The 19,553-nt window shown below is 42.4% G+C and overlaps 1 protein-coding gene across 5 annotated transcripts in view; it reads right to left on the bottom strand.

The window, feature by feature from the left end:
* The window catches only part of PRAG1 (PEAK1 related, kinase-activating pseudokinase 1), a 115,566-nt gene that overhangs the window by 84,401 nt on the left and 11,612 nt on the right, over window positions 1-19,553 (bottom strand). For 3 of the 5 annotated variants that reach the window (XM_030194527.1, XM_030194528.1, XM_030194530.1), the window contains one exon: window positions 11,660-12,095. In XM_030194527.1, the coding sequence (XP_030050387.1) occupies window positions 11,660-12,095 (436 nt within the window). Of the gene's footprint in view, window positions 1-11,659; window positions 12,096-17,157; window positions 17,210-19,553 lie in introns of those variants that run through there. The other 2 variants (XM_030194529.1, XM_030194531.1) reach the window with 2 other exon arrangements.

The raw sequence follows: 19,553 nt of genomic DNA on the forward strand, positions 1-19,553 counted from the left end.
TGAAAAATGTCCACCCATGGAGCATTTGTAAGAGAATTTTAGATAAAGAGGGATGATATCTCCTTTTGGCTGTTGAGGTTAGAGAGCTTGTGCTGATTCTCCTCTCTATGCCCCCAACCAAAATCAGGGGTTATTTTTTACTCACATATTTGATATCTTGGCAAAAAAATATAGAAGGTATGCTCTTGATAGGAAGAGACTTTAATATCACTCTTAACCCAAGCCTAGATAACTTGGCTGTGATGGTCACCTATGCTAGGAAAGGCCACATGCTCTTGTCACTCAGTGGAGCCTGCATGACATATAGAGGGAGGTGCATAGTGATGAAAGACATTATACTCTCTACTCTCCTACATATGATGCCTACTCCAGACTGGATGTTTGTCCATGCCGTGGATATACACCCGAAAATATGGGTCTGATCATGTCCCCAGAGTTCAATTAGTGACAGGCGGCATCAGGCATATTTCTGTCCCCTGGTGTTTGAATGACACTCTGTTGGATGACCCGGTGAACTTGCAGCAGACTATTTACATTTTAATGACACTCCAGATATGACCCCTTAACCATCTGGGAATGCTTGAAGGTGGTGATGTGAAAGGACTTGATCTCACTGCAAGCACACATTCATAGAGACACCCACCAAAAGGAGCAGACTCTTTGAGACAAAATCCTCTCCTTGGAGCGTCTCTGTAAACAGGGACAGGCTCCGCAAGGCATCAGGCAGCTCTACATAAGGCTAGATTGGGCAAACATTCCTCCCAAATTGAAGGAGTTGTTTGCAGAATTAGATTGTTGCAATAGTCTCCCCAGGTTTCCTGGTTAGCCCATATATCAGCTCTCAAGATGACTGTTCTCCCAAAATTACTGTATTTGTTTCCGGCTATCCCACTCTCTATTCGGTAATCCTTTTTCCTAGCCTTAAGAAAAAAATAATTTGCATATATTTGGAAACGAAACCCCCTACAGTTGGGTGTTGAACTTTGTATCAGCTAAAGATTAATGGAATGATGGGGCACCTCATTTTGAATTACATTGCTGCAAGTGGTTGCAATGTGGCAACAGGGTACCAATAATCCTTGGACTAGACTTGATCAGCACTCCTTAGGAATGATCGCCTTATGGGCTTCTGTCTTGGCTCCCCCTACCACACTTGAAGACTTTAGTAGCTGGGATGGATTATTACTCAATCTGATTCTTGCTCATGTGGATTACTGTAATGCAACTTTGTTGGGTCTCTCCGAAGGACTACTGAAAAAACTGCAGATTCTGCAGAATATGGCCGCCCGTCTAACTTTTCACCAATCAAAATTTGAGTCAGCTTCACCTCTTTTGATGTGACTACACTGGCTCCAGATTAGAGTCTGAATTACACTTAAATTATGTACCACTAGTAAAAAAGGCCCGTTTCCGAAACCAATGAAACGGGCGCTAGCATGTGTTTTTTTGTGTGTGTGTATGTGTCACAGAGTTATTTTGTGTGTATGTGTGTGTGTGAGGGTGCGGTGTGTGTGCAGGTTGTTGATGTGTGTCTTTTTTTGTTTTGTTTTGTTTTTTTGCTTGGGGGATATGCTGTGCTGGCAAAGTGGGTTGGATTGGTGTGTGGCTTTGAGGGTGTGTTTCTGTTGTATTGTGTGTGTGTGGTTTTGTCTGTCAAGGAAGTTTGTGGAGGGGGGTCTTTCTGTTGGTGAAATGTAAATGTGGTTGTAGGGGGGGGTCAGCCTTTTCTGAGTGTTTTTTTTTTTGTGTTGTGCTGAGGCAGCAGTGTTGTTTTAATGGGCGGAAGGTAGAGGAGCACGTTCTTTGTCTGTCGATATTTTTTGGCCATTTCAGGGCTGCTGTAGGGGAATGCTGGAAGAGAAATGTGCTGCTGGAAGCTGCGCCATCTTTTTCCATTGGGCTGGGGTTCTGGGCATCCTGGAGGTGGTTGACGGCTTGCCTGAGGATGGGGATGGTTGTTTTAAGTTGGCGGAAGGGAGAAGAGCACGGTCTCGGGCCGTCGGGGGGTGATCCGGTATGTTTTGTCCATTTCAGGCCGGCTGCAGGGGAATGCTGGAACATTTATGCGCTGCAGGAATCAGGGCCGTCTTTTTCCGGGTGCTCGGGGAATCCCCGAGGTGGGAGACAGGTTGCCTGAGGCTGGGGATGGTTGGGCACGTCCTTGGCCGCTTTGGCAAAAGGGGAAGAGGAAGGGGGTGGGGAGTTACCTGCAGCCGCCTGAGAAACCATGTATTCTTTGTTTGTTTTGTATTATTAGTTTGCATTTCTGTTGAAGAAAGGGTGGATGCCTTTCGAATGATGGAGGTGGTGCGTCGGTGTGCGGTTGTTTCATTAGTTTGGCAGCCAGTCTCCAGCGATTCCTAGGCAGGGAAGGAGTACTCCTCCCCCTTCCTTGGTCGCTGTTTGCTGCTGGCTGGGTCGCGGGTAATCCTTCCAGCTGGGCCACAGCTTGTCCTGTTCGCCCACGTCCCAGATGGTGACGGGCACGTTGTTTTCCGGCTCCTCCGACTCCATGTCAAGCGATCCCAAATATAGTCTGTGCTATGGGCCCTCTGGCACTCTTCAGTACTGGCATTAGGCATTTAAAAATTTCTCCCCCCCCCCCCCCCGGTCTATTTTTGCACATACCCACAGCAGGAATATTCTTCTCTCGTTCCAGCGGTGGTTCTGTGCTCTCCGTACTGCACAGATAATGAGCCATTCTGCTGGGGAATGCTCCTCCCTTATTGTCACGTAGTTTTCTCTGATTGGTCCGTCTTACGTTGCCTAGTGTTGCCTGGGAACGGTGTTGTGATGGTCCTTTGTGTTTCAGAATGTTGAGGGTGTTTTTTCTGATTGGTCCGTCATGCGAGGGCGGGGCAGAGAGACATGGTCAGTGTTCTGGCTTCACCACCATGAATCCATGAACCCTTCAGGGAGTGACTGAGTGACTTCAGAACGTTGAGGGTGAGTTTTATTATAGTAGATGTTTTTTCTTATTCTGCATGGTGACTTGAGAATTTGTATGGGTTGGTTAACTCAGGCATAGGGGCTGTTCTAATAGACTCCCATTTTTGTTGCTCTATCCCAGTCCAAAAAATATCCACTATAAATTTATGTTTAATAATGAGCTCTTTTCTTATCAAGCTACAGAATGTTGAAATGCTTTACCCGCAAGTCTACAAAGAAAGAATAATTACAAATTTGGGAACGCTTTGAAAGCCTCTCTTTTCAAAATCAATCATATGTTGCTTGAGTTTTGTATTTTGCTTTAATTATTTGTACATCTCTGGAAATTATCCAGTCTCTTCTGACATTGTAAACCGCATAGAATTCTAACGGGTAATTTTGGGGTATAAGCTATATAGTATAGTTTTATTGATCCAGCAATATGTTCCATGCAATATGAATCATTTGATTATGTGGTGGCACTTTTAAGAGCTTGTGGTCCAGAATCTTTAATGGCAAAGGCAGATATTCAATAAAGAAGTTTTTATGATATTGTCTCCAGGATTTGTATTTCCGTGGTCAAACATCCCACTTTTTACCCATATCAGAGTTTTTAAACCCCCATCAACCATGTGCGCACATTAACCGTGTATGTGCCTACAATATCCCTATAGGCGCCTACATGGTTAGTGCACATGCTAATTGTAGGCGCGTTAAAAATGCTAACGTGCCTTAGTAAACAGGGCCCTAAGAGGGCAACTGCCCATACCTCCCAGACTATATTTTACAGTTTTCTTTTTTCTGGCCTTATGTAGGTCCACCCATGAATCTACTTTTAGATTATTGCCTATACACCATGAATCTTTACCTATGGGATGCCCGGTGGCATGCATAAATTTTGAGACACTTACCCATTTTTTCCATTGGGTTGTTGTGCTGGCAATTCAGATTGATTTTATCACTTGTTATCTGGATGATAATTTGTTTAAGGGTTCCGCGGACTCTACTTTGTGTGCCAATATGGTTGGTATATTTCAGCAATTGGCAAAAGTTTGTGGCACATCGTTAGCAACAGAGAAGTCCAAAAGACCTTGTACAAGACTGACTTTTTAGGAATTGAGCTCGATTCCATCAAAATGGAGTCTCGTCTGCCCGAGGAGAAATTAACAAAATTAAATTGCCCTAGTAGAGAGTCTGTTTCAGCTGCAAAAAAGATATCAGTTGCAAAATTTACTGGGACATTTGAACTTTGCATGTAGAGTATTTATTAGATGTACAGGATTCTTGACTAAGGGTGTTAGGAAAAAATAACTTTACATGAATAAATCATTCTGTAAAAGAGAATTTTGAAATAATTATTGAGAGATTTCAATATTGTGTATATCTGGCAATTTCCCCGCTATTTCTAATATTGATTTGGATTTATTTACTCATGCATCCAGTAGAGTGGGGTTTGGAATTTACTTTAAAAGGAGCTCACCTATGAGCTGGTTGGGAAAGGATGGTGCAAGAATATAGCTTGTCTAGAACTTTTCCCAGTTATCATAGCTTTAAGTATTTGGGGTAACGAATTGCAAAATAGAAGAGTAGTATTGTTTGGTATTCAAACAACAGTGGTTGAGAGTATTAACGAACAAATGGTGCATTCTGCAAATAGGTGGGAAAATGTGGGATACAAATGCAATAAAATAAATAAAAATAAAACGTGTTAGGATTTTAGTTTTGAGCTGTTTGAAGTTCAAACACGCGTGGGATAAACATAAAAGAATCCTGTTCAGAAGGAATGGATCCTAAGGAGCTTAGCCGAGATTGGGTGGCAGAGCCGGTGGCGGGAGGTGGGGATAGTGCTGGGCAGACTTATACGGTCTGTGCCCTGAAAAGGACAGGTACAAATCAAGGTAAGGTATACACAAAAAGTAGCACATATGAGTTTATCTTGTAGGGCAAACTGGATGGACCATGCAGGTCTTTTTCTGCCGTCATTTACTATGTTACTATGTAATGTAGCACACCATACATGTACAAAGAGTTAAAATATTATCGGTTGTGTGTGCCTCATCTTATGAAGTATTATTTCAGGTAGCCTTCTCTTTTGCGTTTTTTGGAGTTTTAAGAGTGGGTGAATTAGTAGTGGCTTCCTTGACGTCTACTGATGGTCAGTTTGGTCGGTTATTTAAAGATGCAGTAGTGAATAAGAAATCAGTTCATTTATGTATTCGTCATTCTAAAAGGGTAACTATGAAGACAGTTAAGAATTTGTTGATTTGCCCGGTACATTGTGCTGCTTGTTATTGCACTCCGAGTGGGTTTTACTGGTTATGCCATAAAGATGGCTCTCCTCTTAAAAGATTTCAATTTAGTGCAATTTTAAAACTTAGTTTAGAGGGTTTGGGCGTAAATTCAAAGTGTTATGGTACACAGTCACTTAGAATTGGTGCAGCATCTTTTGCTGCGTCACAGGGTTTTACTGCGCAGGCAATTAAAAGAATTGGTTGCTGGCATTCAGAAGCTTTTAATGTTAATTTAATATACTTGTGGTTTCTCTTCAGTGTCATCCAGGATGAATACACAAAAACAGCTTGTGTGGATGTGTAGATATTATGTTTTATGGGCAAGAAAAAGAGCAGCTGAATTAAAATGGAGGACTGTATCTAGGGTTAGCTGTCTATAATATAGATTTGTTATGGTTGGGAATTAATGGTATGAGGTGTGCTCAGTTATTTCCTGTATTATTGATGAATCATCGTTTTTCTATTCCAAAGTATATTTTTATTCACTTAGGAAGTAATGATGTGTGTTATATTGAAGGTGTTGAATTCATTAGGCAAATGAAAAGAGATTTTCCATTCAATGTTATTTTCCTGAGGTTACTATTATTTGGTCTCAAATTATTCAGCATTATTCAGCGAAGAGTATGGAAAGATGCCAGATGTCCAAAGGCAATTGAAAGGCTTAGAAAGTGTATAAACGTCAAAATTTGTGGGGTTTATCAAAAAGGTTTATTTCTTTCGCATGGATTTGTTGACAGAAGACTGTCCTGGGCTGTATTGATTTGATGGTGTACAAGATAGGTCAGGACATATTTTTGAGTACTATTTATTTATTTGGATTTTGCTCACACCTTTTTCATTTCAGTAGTAGCTCAAGATGAGTTACATTCAGGTACACTGGATATTTCTCTCTCCCAGGAGGGCTCACAATCTAGGTTTGTACCTGAGGCAATGGAGGGTTAAGTGATTTGCCCAAGATCACAAGAAGCAGCAGTGGGATTTGAACCAGCCACCTCTGGATTGCAAGACCGGTGCTCTAACCACTAGGCCACTCCTCCACTAGTCAAGATGCTTTGGAATGTTATGGCAACTAACATTTTATAGCAGCTCAGCACTAATGGGAAGTTGGGGCCATGCAAGGCCTGTCTCCACACTTTTGGCGATAAAGAACGTGTGACACCACCATACTTACATAAGGGAAGGAATAGTGATTCAGTGATATGAAGTCTAGTGTCACCACAGGCTGGGGAAAAGGCAGAGCTGACAATGATTTATCGATTGACTAGAATGACACTGTCAAATAATAATTTATATATGGATGAAAAGTATTACTAGTGTTATATGTAATATTAATGGTAATAAAGTTGCAGCCAAGATTTGCTACTTAATGATTGTCAAGAGCTTTTTTATTATTATTGTAGGAACTGAAAGTGCTATTGGATTGACTGAGTTAATTAAAAATGTTGTGAATGCCTAAGTTAATACACATATATGCCCATGTGCTGAGGGCCAGTTCTATAAAAAGCATTTGGGTGCCAAGGTTCCCTTAGAGAATACTAGTGTGAGTGGTATAAATGCACTTGAATATAGGCGTGCCCGCTAATGGCAGTCTTAAGTTGGCGCTCCTAAGGGTGTCATGCTGTGCACACCTCTCATAGTATTCTATAAGGTATGTGTGTAAGACAAACCTAGTGGTGTGTGCTTGCTCCAGCTCAAGAGCCAATTGTAACTTTTTCCTGAATTTTGTGAGCCGGTTCTGGAGCCCTGCAGCAGGTCACTTCCTCCTCCTGTGCCTACTTAGACCCAACTGTTTATGTGAACCACAATCCCGCAGTTCACATAAACAGTTGGGTTTAAGTTGGTACAGGAGGAGGAAGTAACCTACTGTGCAGCGATTCACTTCCTCCCAGTGGGGGAAGGGAAGAGAGAGTGAGCAGAGCTACTACATGGCTAAAAATGAGAAGGGGGCCAGGAAAAAAAGGTGAGTGTGCAATTGGGAATTGTGCGCAGGGTAAAGGGATGAATCACGGGCAGAGGGTTGGGGATTCCCAGGGTTTCCTTCCTGCTAACCAATAGAAGGGAAGGGCAGTGATGGCCTGGGCATGCCAGGTTTTTCTTTTTTTTTGGGGGGGGGGGGTGAGAGAGTTCATTGTTAAAAATATTTACCAGCACACCACTGGACACACCCATGTCCTTCAAGAATTCCACCTGCGTGTACACCGCCCTTGCAGTTACTGGCTAGAGCTTATCTGCTACCTCACAGAATGACGCATAATATACTTGCACACATGTGCCAATTAAGGCGTCACTTACGCACACAAGACATGTATTAATTGCACATGCCCAGTTATTCAAAAGAAAAAAGTATTTCAGGGCAATCCTATATTTACTGGATGTATACATCAAAGCTTTCCAAACCTGTCCTGAGGACCCCACAGCCATTTTTATTTTTCTTTCTTTATTAAAAAATTTCTAATCCACACCATCTGTATTTCTGGGCAGAGTACAAAAATAAAATTCATAAGCAACTACCATAAGATAACAAAAAACCCCAAATAAGACCAAAAAACTTACATAACAAAACATATTCCATATTAAAATAAATGAATATGTGGTCTGTTAATATCAAAGACTCATATCAAAGACTCAGATCCTGAGGAAATATTGGATGGTCGCTAAAAAAATATAATCTTTAAAACCTTTTTTAAAATCATGCAGATTTCTCATAGCTCTCATTTCTTGAGGTAAGGAATTCCACAGATTTAGGCCCTATAACAGTGGTTCCCAAACAGAGATAGATTTGCATGCAGTGGAGGTAGTATATGCAAATCTCTCATATGAATATTCATTGTGGGTATCCTGACAACCTGACTGGCTGGGGGGCCTCCAGGACCAGGTTTGGGAACCACTGCCCTACAATATAGGTCTAGTTTCTATATTCATCAAGATACACCCTCAAATTTTGACCATCATTTGGGGTTTTGGGGGATTCACTATATGTAAATTGATATCATGCATAACCACTGTGGATACCCTGAAAGCTTGACTGAATGTGGGATCCCCAGGACAGATTTGGCCAGTCTTGGCTTAAGTGGATACCAAAGAGCCCATGTTATTCGTTTAGATTCTACATCTGTATTTTTCTTCACTCATCTAATAACATTCCTCTATATGGAATAGTGCTTTGAGCTCATTCCCGTACCCCAGTTTGGGTACCAGTATGGGGTAGGTGCTGGCGCCCAAGTCTTGGCATTTGGGCGTGGGAATGGCAGTATTCTATAACTCCATGCTCAAAATTTTGGAACAGTCCTACCATGCCCCTGGCCGTGCCCCCTTTTGAGTTGTGCGCTAGGGATTTTGGTGCGTGGTGTTGTGGAATAGAGTACAGGAAGACGTGCGAGCAAAATCAAAGTAAATGTCAATTCACTATAATTGATTGTTGACACTGCTTTATTGCTAATTAATGGCTTGTTGGCTAATTAATTTGTGTGCGCATCTTTGATCCGCAGACAAACTTAGGCGCTGTATGGAGAATCCGGGGGGGTTTGAGTATGTTCACAGCTCAGAATAAATTCGAAATATTTGAGCACTAGCACCTGGTATTCTGGTCCAACACAAACGTTACTAAAATACCCTCTACAGAACAATGCTGCAATAATGGGATACTGGTTAGTGCACAGGTTGGGGAGCCCTCGGGTCACAGGTTCAAATCCTGCTCTGTCTGCCTTTTGTAATATGGAATGTTGCTACTATTTGGGTTTCTGCCAGGTACTTGTGACCTGGATTGGCCACTGTTGATGTAGGATACTGGCTAGATGGTCTGACTCAGTATGGTTATTCTTATGCTGTATGGCAGCTAGATCTCTTTAAATTAAGCATTTCCAAATACAACTTCAGACACTATGGACTAAATTCAGTAAATGACACCTAAAAAAAAAAAAAGAAAGAAATCTATTTGGAGCACTATTCTATAAACGGAGTTCCGAGCTGGATGCTACTTTTAGAATAGCGCTCGATTTCCGCACCAAACTGGGGGCAAGGATTTACACCAACTGAAACCTGGTGTAAATCCTGGTGTGTAAATTAGGGGTGGATCTCCGGTATTCAGTAAGACTGTGCGCATCTTTAGTAAACGTCCCCAACTCACCCATGCTCCCTTTTCAGTTGTGCACTAAAATTTGTGTGTGGATCTTTACAGAATAGTGCTCGACGAGACGAGTGCGAAAATCCAAATTGTTGCCAATTAATGCCAATTGTTCAGCAATTACTGGCACAAATTGGCTTGTTAGGCAATTTAGTTACAAATGCAACTCGGGAGCACAATTTTGGGGATCATATATAGAATCCGGTATATGACATTGTTTTAGCAACAATCAAGGTCGCAGATGGCGCAACCAGGTGGACTCAGAAGTCAAAGGAAGCAATGTTTTATTCAAAACCTGACACGGCCCTTGTTTCGGCTATCGCCTGCATCTGGTATCACAAAGCTGACAACCGCCATTGTTTTTCAACAAGCTGTGTAGTGAACCCTCTGTGTGTTCCCTTCTCAGCAACAACAATACAAGAGTTTTCCAGACTGATGATTGACTCCTGATGCAGGCAATAGCTGAAACATGGATTGGGTCAGGTTGTGTTTTGAATAAAACACTGATTCCTTTGACTTCTGAATCCACCTGCTTGTTCCATCTGCAGCCTTGATACGCTCTTTACCTGACGATTTTCTCCCTCAGACTCCTGTCCTCAACAGTATTGCTAACCAAATTTCAATCCATGCAGGCAGATTTTCAGCCTCTCCGTTGTGCATGCCCTGCAGGTACTACAAAACCTATTTTCAAAAGAATACTCCCTTTGAAAATCTACAATGGTCCAGTGTTGGTAGGGAGTTTTTAACCTCACATACTTTTGCTGGGGTAACTGGTAAAAAGCAGGCACAGGGATTTCAAGATGAAATTTCCATTTACTTTCTCTGGCCAATCCTTTCACCATAGGGAAATATATCCATGTTGCCTACAGCATGCACACTAACTAGAGTTGTAGGTCCAGTGTACAAAAGGGCCTTTCACGCAGGTAAATCACTCACTCATCCACACAGAATCCCTCGGAAAAGGCCCTGATGAAACAATATTTCCAGCATGGTAATTCAGTATAGGGTGGCATTCGTTGGCTACAGAGAATGCATTTGAACAGGTGTTACAAATCCAGACTGGACTACAATAATCAAGGTTACATCTCTGCAACCTCTGTGCATAGTTGCCATCAAAAGGATCCTTTAAAGCACTATTCCTACAGGAATCCAAGCAGCTCTGCCTGAAATGGATCAAGCGTGACTTTAGAAACCAGACAACAGATCAATACAAAGGCAGCAAAACAGTGACAATTCTAGAAGAAAGAGAGCCATTCTAACACTCTCAATTGTGGTGTGGTGCCCTCTTCAAATGGTGACAAAATACCATAGCCGAGAGTCAAGATGAGTTCAAGCATTACAAAAAGAAAATTATGAAACAGAGGGCTCGTATCTGAAGAACTGGGGCTGACGGAAGATTCAGAAGTCAGCAGCCTTAGAAAAGATTACTTTATAAAGTTTAAAAGAATAATTAACATATATACCTTTAGGCAAGACAGAAAGAATAGAGAGGATATCAAACATTCAAATGCTTTAAAAAAAATACACATAATACATAAGGTAAAAAAAAAATGTTGATGGAAAAGGATGTTCTAGAACCAGGAAGTTGGGAGGGTAATTATTTCTTCACTGAAAAGATAATAAATTCAAGGCATAGTCTCTCATACAAGCTGTAAGGGGCCAGAAACTGTGCTGTATTTCAAGAATCTTATAGTATGATAGGTCCCCCCCCCCTCACACAAACAGCAAACCACGTGACTTATGGGGGCTGCCACACAAACCATGGAAGAACTTAAGTTGGGCAAGTTGTCCATGCCGATCCCAGCCATCCCAAAGCAATGGAGTGTTAAGGGACATGCCCAAAGCTGCAAGGAACTACCATGATGATGTTTGAACCCGGGCCTCCCATTGCTCTAATACACTACTCCTCCACCCCCATGTTTCAAGAATGCACGAGTTAAAAAAAGAAAGACAACCTTTAGTTTAGGAAAGCAAGATCAAGCAGTGCATGTGGTATCACAGCATGAAAGGACAACGAGAAGACTAGATAGGCCATCACATGCTATGTTATGTTACACAGAACTTATAGTTATTCCTTATTGGAGTGGAGTAGCAGACTGAGAACCTGGTTTAAATCCCACTACTGCTCCCAGTGACCTTGGACAAGTCACTTAACCCTCCATTGCCCTTGAGTACAAAAATTAGATTGTGAAGTCTCCAAATCTCCAGAGACAGAAAATATACTTACTGTACCTGAACACAGCTCACCTTGGAAAAAGGTGCAAGCTAAATGTCTAAACTCTCCGTTAAAAGGAAATACTCTCCAATATTCATTTACCTGAGGAATATTATCTGCATTCATGTTCACTTCCAGCCAGGCGTCCGAGGCATCCAAACTCATCATAGTGGGCTTCACTGCAATGGTCGGCTTGGAATACAGCGATGCAGCCACGCTGTCATCCTCCAGTGACGCACACTCACCCTTTATCCCAGCCCCATTGGGGCCCTGCGAGGCAGGCAGGGTGCTCACTCCAGGGTCACAGAGTGGTTGCAACAGCCTATGGGAGGCACGTGGGTAGAAACAATTCTTGCAGGAACCAGGCTTCCAAACGTGTTCCACAAACTCGCTGCATGCAGACATCTTCAGACCCGCTCCGTTCAGTGCGACGGCTGCATGCATCCTGGCGCCAGGGCGCCCTCTCTCATTTTGCGCCCTGCTTCTCGGAGCTTTGCCGGGTCTGTTTGGGAAATCTGAAAGCCCAGAAGAGAGTCTCCTGTGAGAAAGGGAAGCAAAAGAAGCACCGCTCAGCAACGTTCTACGTGGACAGAAAACTAAGCTAAATAACTGTTTTCAAGTAGCATGAAAAGAAAAAGGAGCAATTACACATGCACTTTTATCCTGACAAAGGCCCATTGTTCCTGCAGGCCTTCCTTTCCACAGATTAGTTAAAGCCAATAAAGCCATGGACTGGACTGCGGCTTCCAAGCATAGCTGTGTAATGAGCATGGAGGGCACATCATAGAGGCACCTTACTGTTTAACGTGCATACAAACAGGCGCTAAAGAGGCCACTGACAGATATTATCCAAAGCTGCAGTTATCTGATCTTACCAGTTGACTGAGCAGTAAGAATATATTTCAAAAACCAGTTCAAGAGTGCACACTTACACATTTGACAAAAAAAGTGCCATTTCCACTTCCTGTATGGCATTCATTACCCTGGCTTTCTATTCATGCTCACATCGAGTTTAAAAGGAGGCTATTTATCTTTTAAGATTTTACATGGACTTGCTCCGGGGTATTTGGCACACTTATTGGTCCTGCTTATATTAAATCGAGTACAATTGCTGTCAGTTCAAAATATTAGACAAAAAGGGGTCAGGTAAGCAGCTCTTTTCTGTGTTAGCTGTAAGTACATGGAATATCTCGCCAACGGAAATCAGGAAGGAGAACAAAGTTTGTTCGTTTTTGGAAATTGCTTGAAACCGGACTCTTAAATCCTTAAGGAAAATAAAGCAACATTTATGGAACAATTACAGCAATTTGGGGAATATTGGACCCGATATTCAGCCGGGGGTGGGTAGCACTTTTACTGTCTGCTAATGGCATTAAACCCAGATAATCAAAGCCAGGCCCCTATTTAGGCACCAACACTGAATATCCGGGGGTTTTATGGCGGCTAAAAACTTAACCACTTAAGTCAATATTCACTGCTGACCGGTTTAAGATGTTAGCAGTTAAAGATACGACTGCTATTTATGTGGTCAGAATTAAGCGCTAAACATCCACGCTTAACCAGATAGGTCACAAGTTTAGACGTAACCGTCAACTGCAAATATTCAGTGGAAGAGTTATCTCCCATACAATATTTGCGGTTAGCCGCAAAAACACTATTTAACCAGTCAGCGGCCGTTTCTGACCAGTTAAATAGCGCCGAATATTGGGGGAGGGAATGATTTTGTAAATGCCAGGACTGTGACATTTGATTCCTAGGTTGAAATCTTTTATTGTACACTCCAGTGAGCTTTTAGTTACAGCAGTATAAAAGAATAAAGATTATTATTAATATTTTTCCTCCATATGAAATCTTATGCACGCCTTGTTCTGGAACTGTGTGTGAAAAATATGTATAGTAGTAAAGTGTGTCTCATTAGGGTGAGAGGGGCTGTATGAGGCGTTCCTTTGTGCCTATACATACAGATGGAGGATCCCCATCTTGGTCAAAGTGTCTCTGAAAAAAACATAGCGGCATTAAATTTATTTTTAAACAGGAACTTAGGCCATGGGAATTACTCTGTAGGTACCTTCCCTCATGTGATGCCATCAGAAGCTATCAATCCAAATTAAGAAGCCACCTTTTCATTTCATGTCTGGGGGAGGGGAAGGGGGCACAGTACTTGTCTGAGGTTTCTCTCCAACCCTGTGACTTATTAGTCAAGTCAGCAGGTTGCTGTACTGGCCACCGTCTGAAAACGGGCCAAGTAAACACCCTGATATGATTCAGAGCGAGGTTTCCTTCCATTCAAGGGAAAGTGTAGGCCAGGACACTTTCTAAAAGCCAGCTCACATAGTTTGTGTATTGATTTCTGAAATTTCCCTTGCCTTTCTGGATAGTGGTTTATTTCCTCGCTGCTGGCAAGATGGTCACGAGTGGTTCCGAGTAAAAAGAGCATCACTCCCTTGCACTACTGCTGCGCTTGGACAAGAGCCTAAAAGCTGATTCCATGACATCCACCACCTTCCAACCCAATAGCATGCAAAACTTGCTAATACCCTTCCCCCTACATCCCCCCCCCCCCCCATCAAAAAAAAATCCAACATCACAAAAATAGTGTATGGTGCCCCTTCTCCAGTACTGCAGTAACACAGTGACAGGTTTGATAAGTACAAACCTTTTACTTTGTAACACTTTCTATGATACAGGTGATCAGAAAAACACGGGTTACCTGTGTTGTATACTAGTCTGGGAGCTGCATGGAAACAGAAACCTCAGTTCTTTTAGACTTATGAGAAAATCTAATTTTCCTGCAGCATCAAAAAAAAAAATCCCTTAAACTGTCAGATGTTCATTCTTAGACAGTCTATTTAAATGGCTCAGAAATCAAGCAATGGCATGCATCCTATAACAGTGTTTAACTTAAACCTCCACATTTAAAAATACATAGGTCATTCCAGAAACCCTGCATAGCAATTACATGTACAAATGCTGCTATTTCCACAGCATCTACAACAAGGAGGCAGGTTCCAGGGATGGTTTGGAAGGTCCCAAAAAAAAAAAAACAATTTTGATAATTCCTGATCTCGCACAGGAATACAAACTATTATAAATTTAAACATTTCCACATTGGCTTTTGCACCTTTTCCAAGGCATGCATTAGTGACAATGTAACGCTCGTTTGGAATAGCAATTTAGGGAGCCACTGAAATCAGCCCTCTGACCTTTCATTTGCTTGTATGGGTTTGGCTCCCTAATTGGCTTTTCTTATATCAGTCATTTTCTGGATTATGGCTCTTACACTTTAAGTGCTAAAAATCAACACTTGCATGTACAAAGTGCTGAGTGATTCTACTTTTTGTAAAATGTCTATTTTTTTTATAAAAGTGTTTGTTCTTGCTGCATATCTAGGGAAATACAGATGTATCTTACAAAAGACTCCCATGTTCAGCAGGCCTTTTGTAGAACAAAGTAGAAATTCTGAACATTTTGATAGAACGTTCTATGGCCAACCTCGACACCCTATGTAAAATGAGGCTTAAAATGTAATCCAAATGGAATTAGGAATGGTGCAAAATCTTTAGTGGAGTCTGAAAACCAAACAATATTGGTCATGGTTTTCCTATTCCCCCTCCTACACATATCCACCCTACAGAACACACGTGGAGGGGCATAATCGAACGCGAACACCTATCTCCATGGGCATCTGTGTCCGAAAACGGGTACGTGAAGAGGCAGGACAGACCGTATTTTCGAAAAAATGGACGTTTTTGAGCTGGGCGTTTGTTTTTTTTAGCGATAATGGAAACTAAAAACACCCAGCTCAAAAACGTCCTAATCCAAGCCATTTGGTCGTGGGAGGGGACACGATTCATAGTACACTCGCCCCCCTGACATGCCAGGACACCAACTGGGCACCCTAGAGGTCAGTGCGGTGGACTTCAGACAACGTTCCCACATGCATAGCTCCCTTACCACGGGTGCTGAGCCCCCAACCCCCTCCCCCAAAACCCACAAATATACAACACTACCATAGCTCTTAGGGGTGAAGGGGGCACCTACATGTGGGTACAGTGGGTTTTGCAGGCCTCCCATTTACCAGCACAAGTGTTACAGGTAGGGGGGGGATGGGCCTGGGTCTGCCTGGCTGAAGTGCACTGCGGTACCCACTAAAAGAGCTCCAGGGACCTGCATACACACAGGCCTCTAGGACTGGTTGCTGCTATATAACATTGGCACAGCAGTTGACACCTGAAGACTAATCTCTCCGAAAACGTCCTTTATTGGAATAAGCACGCTACTCACAGTTAACTGCAGATCAGAGGTTGTGCCCCACTGGCAACGAGTCTCCCTGGTACTGAGATGAGCAGTAAGTCAGAGCTGGCAGAATGCTGTACAATGCCCTCTTTCAGCCACATTCAAGGGAAGAACTAAGTCCTGTAACGTGGCTAACACATGAAAGGGATCTAAAACTGGCTTACAAAAATGGCCACTACCTCATGGACTACCGGAAACAAAACAGGGCACACTCTGACCCAGTAAGCAGGGGGAAAAGCACCATGGGAGTAGAGCCTACCAACTACCAACATCATGAGCATTTGCCACAAGCTAGTGGAATCACAGAGCCCAATACCCTACACCCACCACAATGCATTGCTGATGTGACTCTGCAGTGCCCTTAACAGAAAAGGTGTCACACTCACCCGAGAGCCACATCAGAACCAGGGAAAGGCTGTCACAGGATAGAACACATTCTGCTGTCATGGAGGTGGGTACGGCATTTGAGGCTGGCATAGAGGCTGGAAAAAAAGTTTGTAAAGTGGGGTTTTTTTGGTGGGAGGGGGTTAGTGACCACTGGGGAAGTCCGGGGAGATCATCCCCGATACCCTCCAGTGGTCATCTGGTTAGTTGGGGCACTTTTTTGGGACCTGTTCGTGAAAAAAAAGGGTCCAAAAAAGTGACCCAAAATCACGGTAAACACACCTTTTTTTTCGATTATCAGCTAAAGACGCCCATCTCTCCTCGGCTGATATAACCACGCCCCAGTTCCGCCTTCACCACGCCCCCATCAACTTTACCCGTTTCCGCGACGGATTGCAGTTGGAAACACCCAAAATCGGCTTTCGATTATACCGATTTGGGCGCCCACGGGAGAAAGACGCCCATCTCCTGATTTGGGTCGCAATATAGGCGTTTTTCTCTTTCGATTATAAGCTGGATATTGTCTCAAGAAATATACACAATGTGAGGCAAAAAAAAGTAAAACCCTTGAGTTTTTTTGCCATTTTTTCAGCAACCACTTTGAATTTCAATGTGAAATTTTATGTACTTTAAACATTTATCTTTAGCTGTGTTGAAGTTAATGACATTTTAGCTTTACAATCTAGCTATTTTTGCATGTTAAAAATGTTTGCGTTAAAACAGCAAAATAGCGTCATTCAAATGACCTTTTTTTTTACTAAACCTCACTAGCAATTCCCATGCAGCAAATGTGATGCTGCCCATTCAGATTGAATGGGCTGCAGCACATTTTCCACGCCAGAAATTGCTAGCACGGTTTAGTAAAAGAGGTCCATAAACTGTAAATGCTCAAAGTGTCCACCTCCAGCTTTAACATAGACCTTCAGTCACTTTGAAAAGTTCTTAACAGACTTGTGGATCGGTCCCTGGGGCAGACTGTCCCTGATCATCTGCAGTGCTTCCTTCAGTTCAGCGATTGTTTGCGGTTTTGGGTGAAGTATATGATAGGCCTCCAACATTGCTCCCCAGAAAAAGAAAAAAAAAAAAAAGGTCTACAATACTGTGATGTGCTGAAGAATAAGCTGGCACCCTGTTTTTGTTTTGTTTTCAAATAATAGTAGTTTTACAGTGCAAACATTTTTGAACATGTGAAAATCACTGGGTGGTCACACTGAAAAGTAACTTCACCGCGTTTAAAAACAAACACTCTCATTCCATTTGGCACATAAACATAGATAGTAACAACAAAGCTGTAAAATTTCAGGTTGAAATTCCAAGAGGTTGCTGAGAAAACAACAAAAACACACACCTCTAGGGGGTTACTTTTTTTTTTAACCTCATTTTGTACATGACACAACTCAGACCCCATTACCCTAGACAGACACATTTTACCAGGGCCACCCCAAAAGGGGGCACAAACGTTACTCCCCTGCCATCGCCTCTCCTGCGGTAGCTGTGGCACAGTGGGTAGAACACAGGTGCTTAGTGACCTTCGCCAATGGTTAGGTATATGACCAGAGGGATACTGTTTAACACCTTTTTGAGCCCTTCTTGCTTACCGTGATACAATCAGACATTTGAGATTAAGTCTATATGGTTACGCAGATATTTTATTGGTGGGTTCAGTTTCCGACATCGATAAGGATATGTTGCGGGCATGGGATGGTGTTCAAGCTGTTGCTAATTGGCAGCGAGAGCACCAACTGGTTCTAAATAAAGAAGAAAGCTGAGGTTTGTTGGGTGACTGGGAATTGAGATCATCCCAGTTTGCCGATTGCCCTTTTGGGTAAAAGTATTCCAGTGGTAGAGTGATGTTTGATTTTAGGTTGACTTTTGATAAGTAGGTACAACTTTTGGTCTGGCGAAGTTAGGCAACGCTTCACAAGCATAGAGCTGTGCGGAATTGTATGGATAAGCGGACATTTGAAAAACTTTGTTTCATGCATTGTTTATATCTCAGCTCGACTATGCAAATGGAGTGCTGGTACTACGCATTCTAATTTGCAAACGCTGCAGACCCTGCAGAATACAGCTTTAGGTTTCTTGGGCAGGTTTCGGAAATTTGATCACGTTAGCCATTATATATCTGGTAGCATTGGCTACCTGTGTCCTTTAGGGTCATGTTTAAAGTTGATGATTCATACCATATGAAAAGTTTCCTTTGCCACTTGCAAGTCTTATCCAACCTTATATTCCAGCTAGGTCTTTACAGTCGCAAGATGGACTGCGGCTGAAAATACCTTTGTTGACTCAAGTCCATGTTGTGAAATCTAGGAAAAGTGCCCAATTTTTATTTGGCACCATTTTTGTTGAACGCTCTGCCTTTGGAAGTTCATAAGGAACAGGCATTAAAACGATTTAAACAACTGTTGAATTTGCTCTTGGCATATGCATCCTAGAAGGATGATGGGGCTGAAGCTTGGGTTATCTGATTATCTCTATTTGTGTGCATCTATCTTTCTTATTGGACTATTGTAGTTCTTTGTTGGTGTTTTATGCTTTGCGAGATTTCAATATTGTACACTGCTGGGGCCTTTTTCTTGTAAAAAGTTAATTGGTATAGCAAGTTCAATAAACTAACTGTGGGATTCTGGATAGGGAGGCTCCTACACTTCACCATGCCTCTTCACCCCCCCCCCCCCCCCCACCCCAGACATACATAAGTTGGCAAAAGGAGGAAGCGGAAACCATGCTGTTTTGTCATAAGTGTTCACTTTATAACAATCTCACTGAAGAAAAAGGGATCACTTAATAGCATGTATGCAGCTCTACCCTTTAATTCAAAATCAGCCTGATGGCATAAGCTATATAGCAAAGAAAGCTACAGCATGATTTGGTATAAGGTGCAGCCTTTATATTCAGAGCATATAAAACATACGGCATTATGAGTCAAATAGAACAGAAGTGGGCAAAGAACCAAGAAAGGGAGGAGGGACACCACGAAAGAGGCCAGATTCCAGTGTGAGGAATGCAGAAGTGCTGCTCGCTGTAAAATGTAATCAAAGGTGCAGCAGTGGAGCCCACAGGGGCGACCGATGTTCCAGAGTCATTATTTGACCACTTGCCAAGAAGAAGTTATTACCGGATTAGAGTTGGCTGGAACCGACACTCCAAGATTATTCTAAACAGATTCCTGACTGCAAAAACAACGAGGTGTAACTGAAGTTGCCTTTTATATCTATAAATTGAGAAGGGGAGGGGGGAGGCAGAAACACTTAGGAGAATGAGCAAACCCAAAAAAGTTATCTTCTAGTCAGACCTGGGACTTTATTGCAGA

The sequence above is a fragment of the Microcaecilia unicolor genome, chromosome 2, assembly GCF_901765095.1.
Source record: "Microcaecilia unicolor chromosome 2, aMicUni1.1, whole genome shotgun sequence".
Lineage (NCBI taxonomy): Eukaryota > Metazoa > Chordata > Amphibia > Gymnophiona > Siphonopidae > Microcaecilia > Microcaecilia unicolor.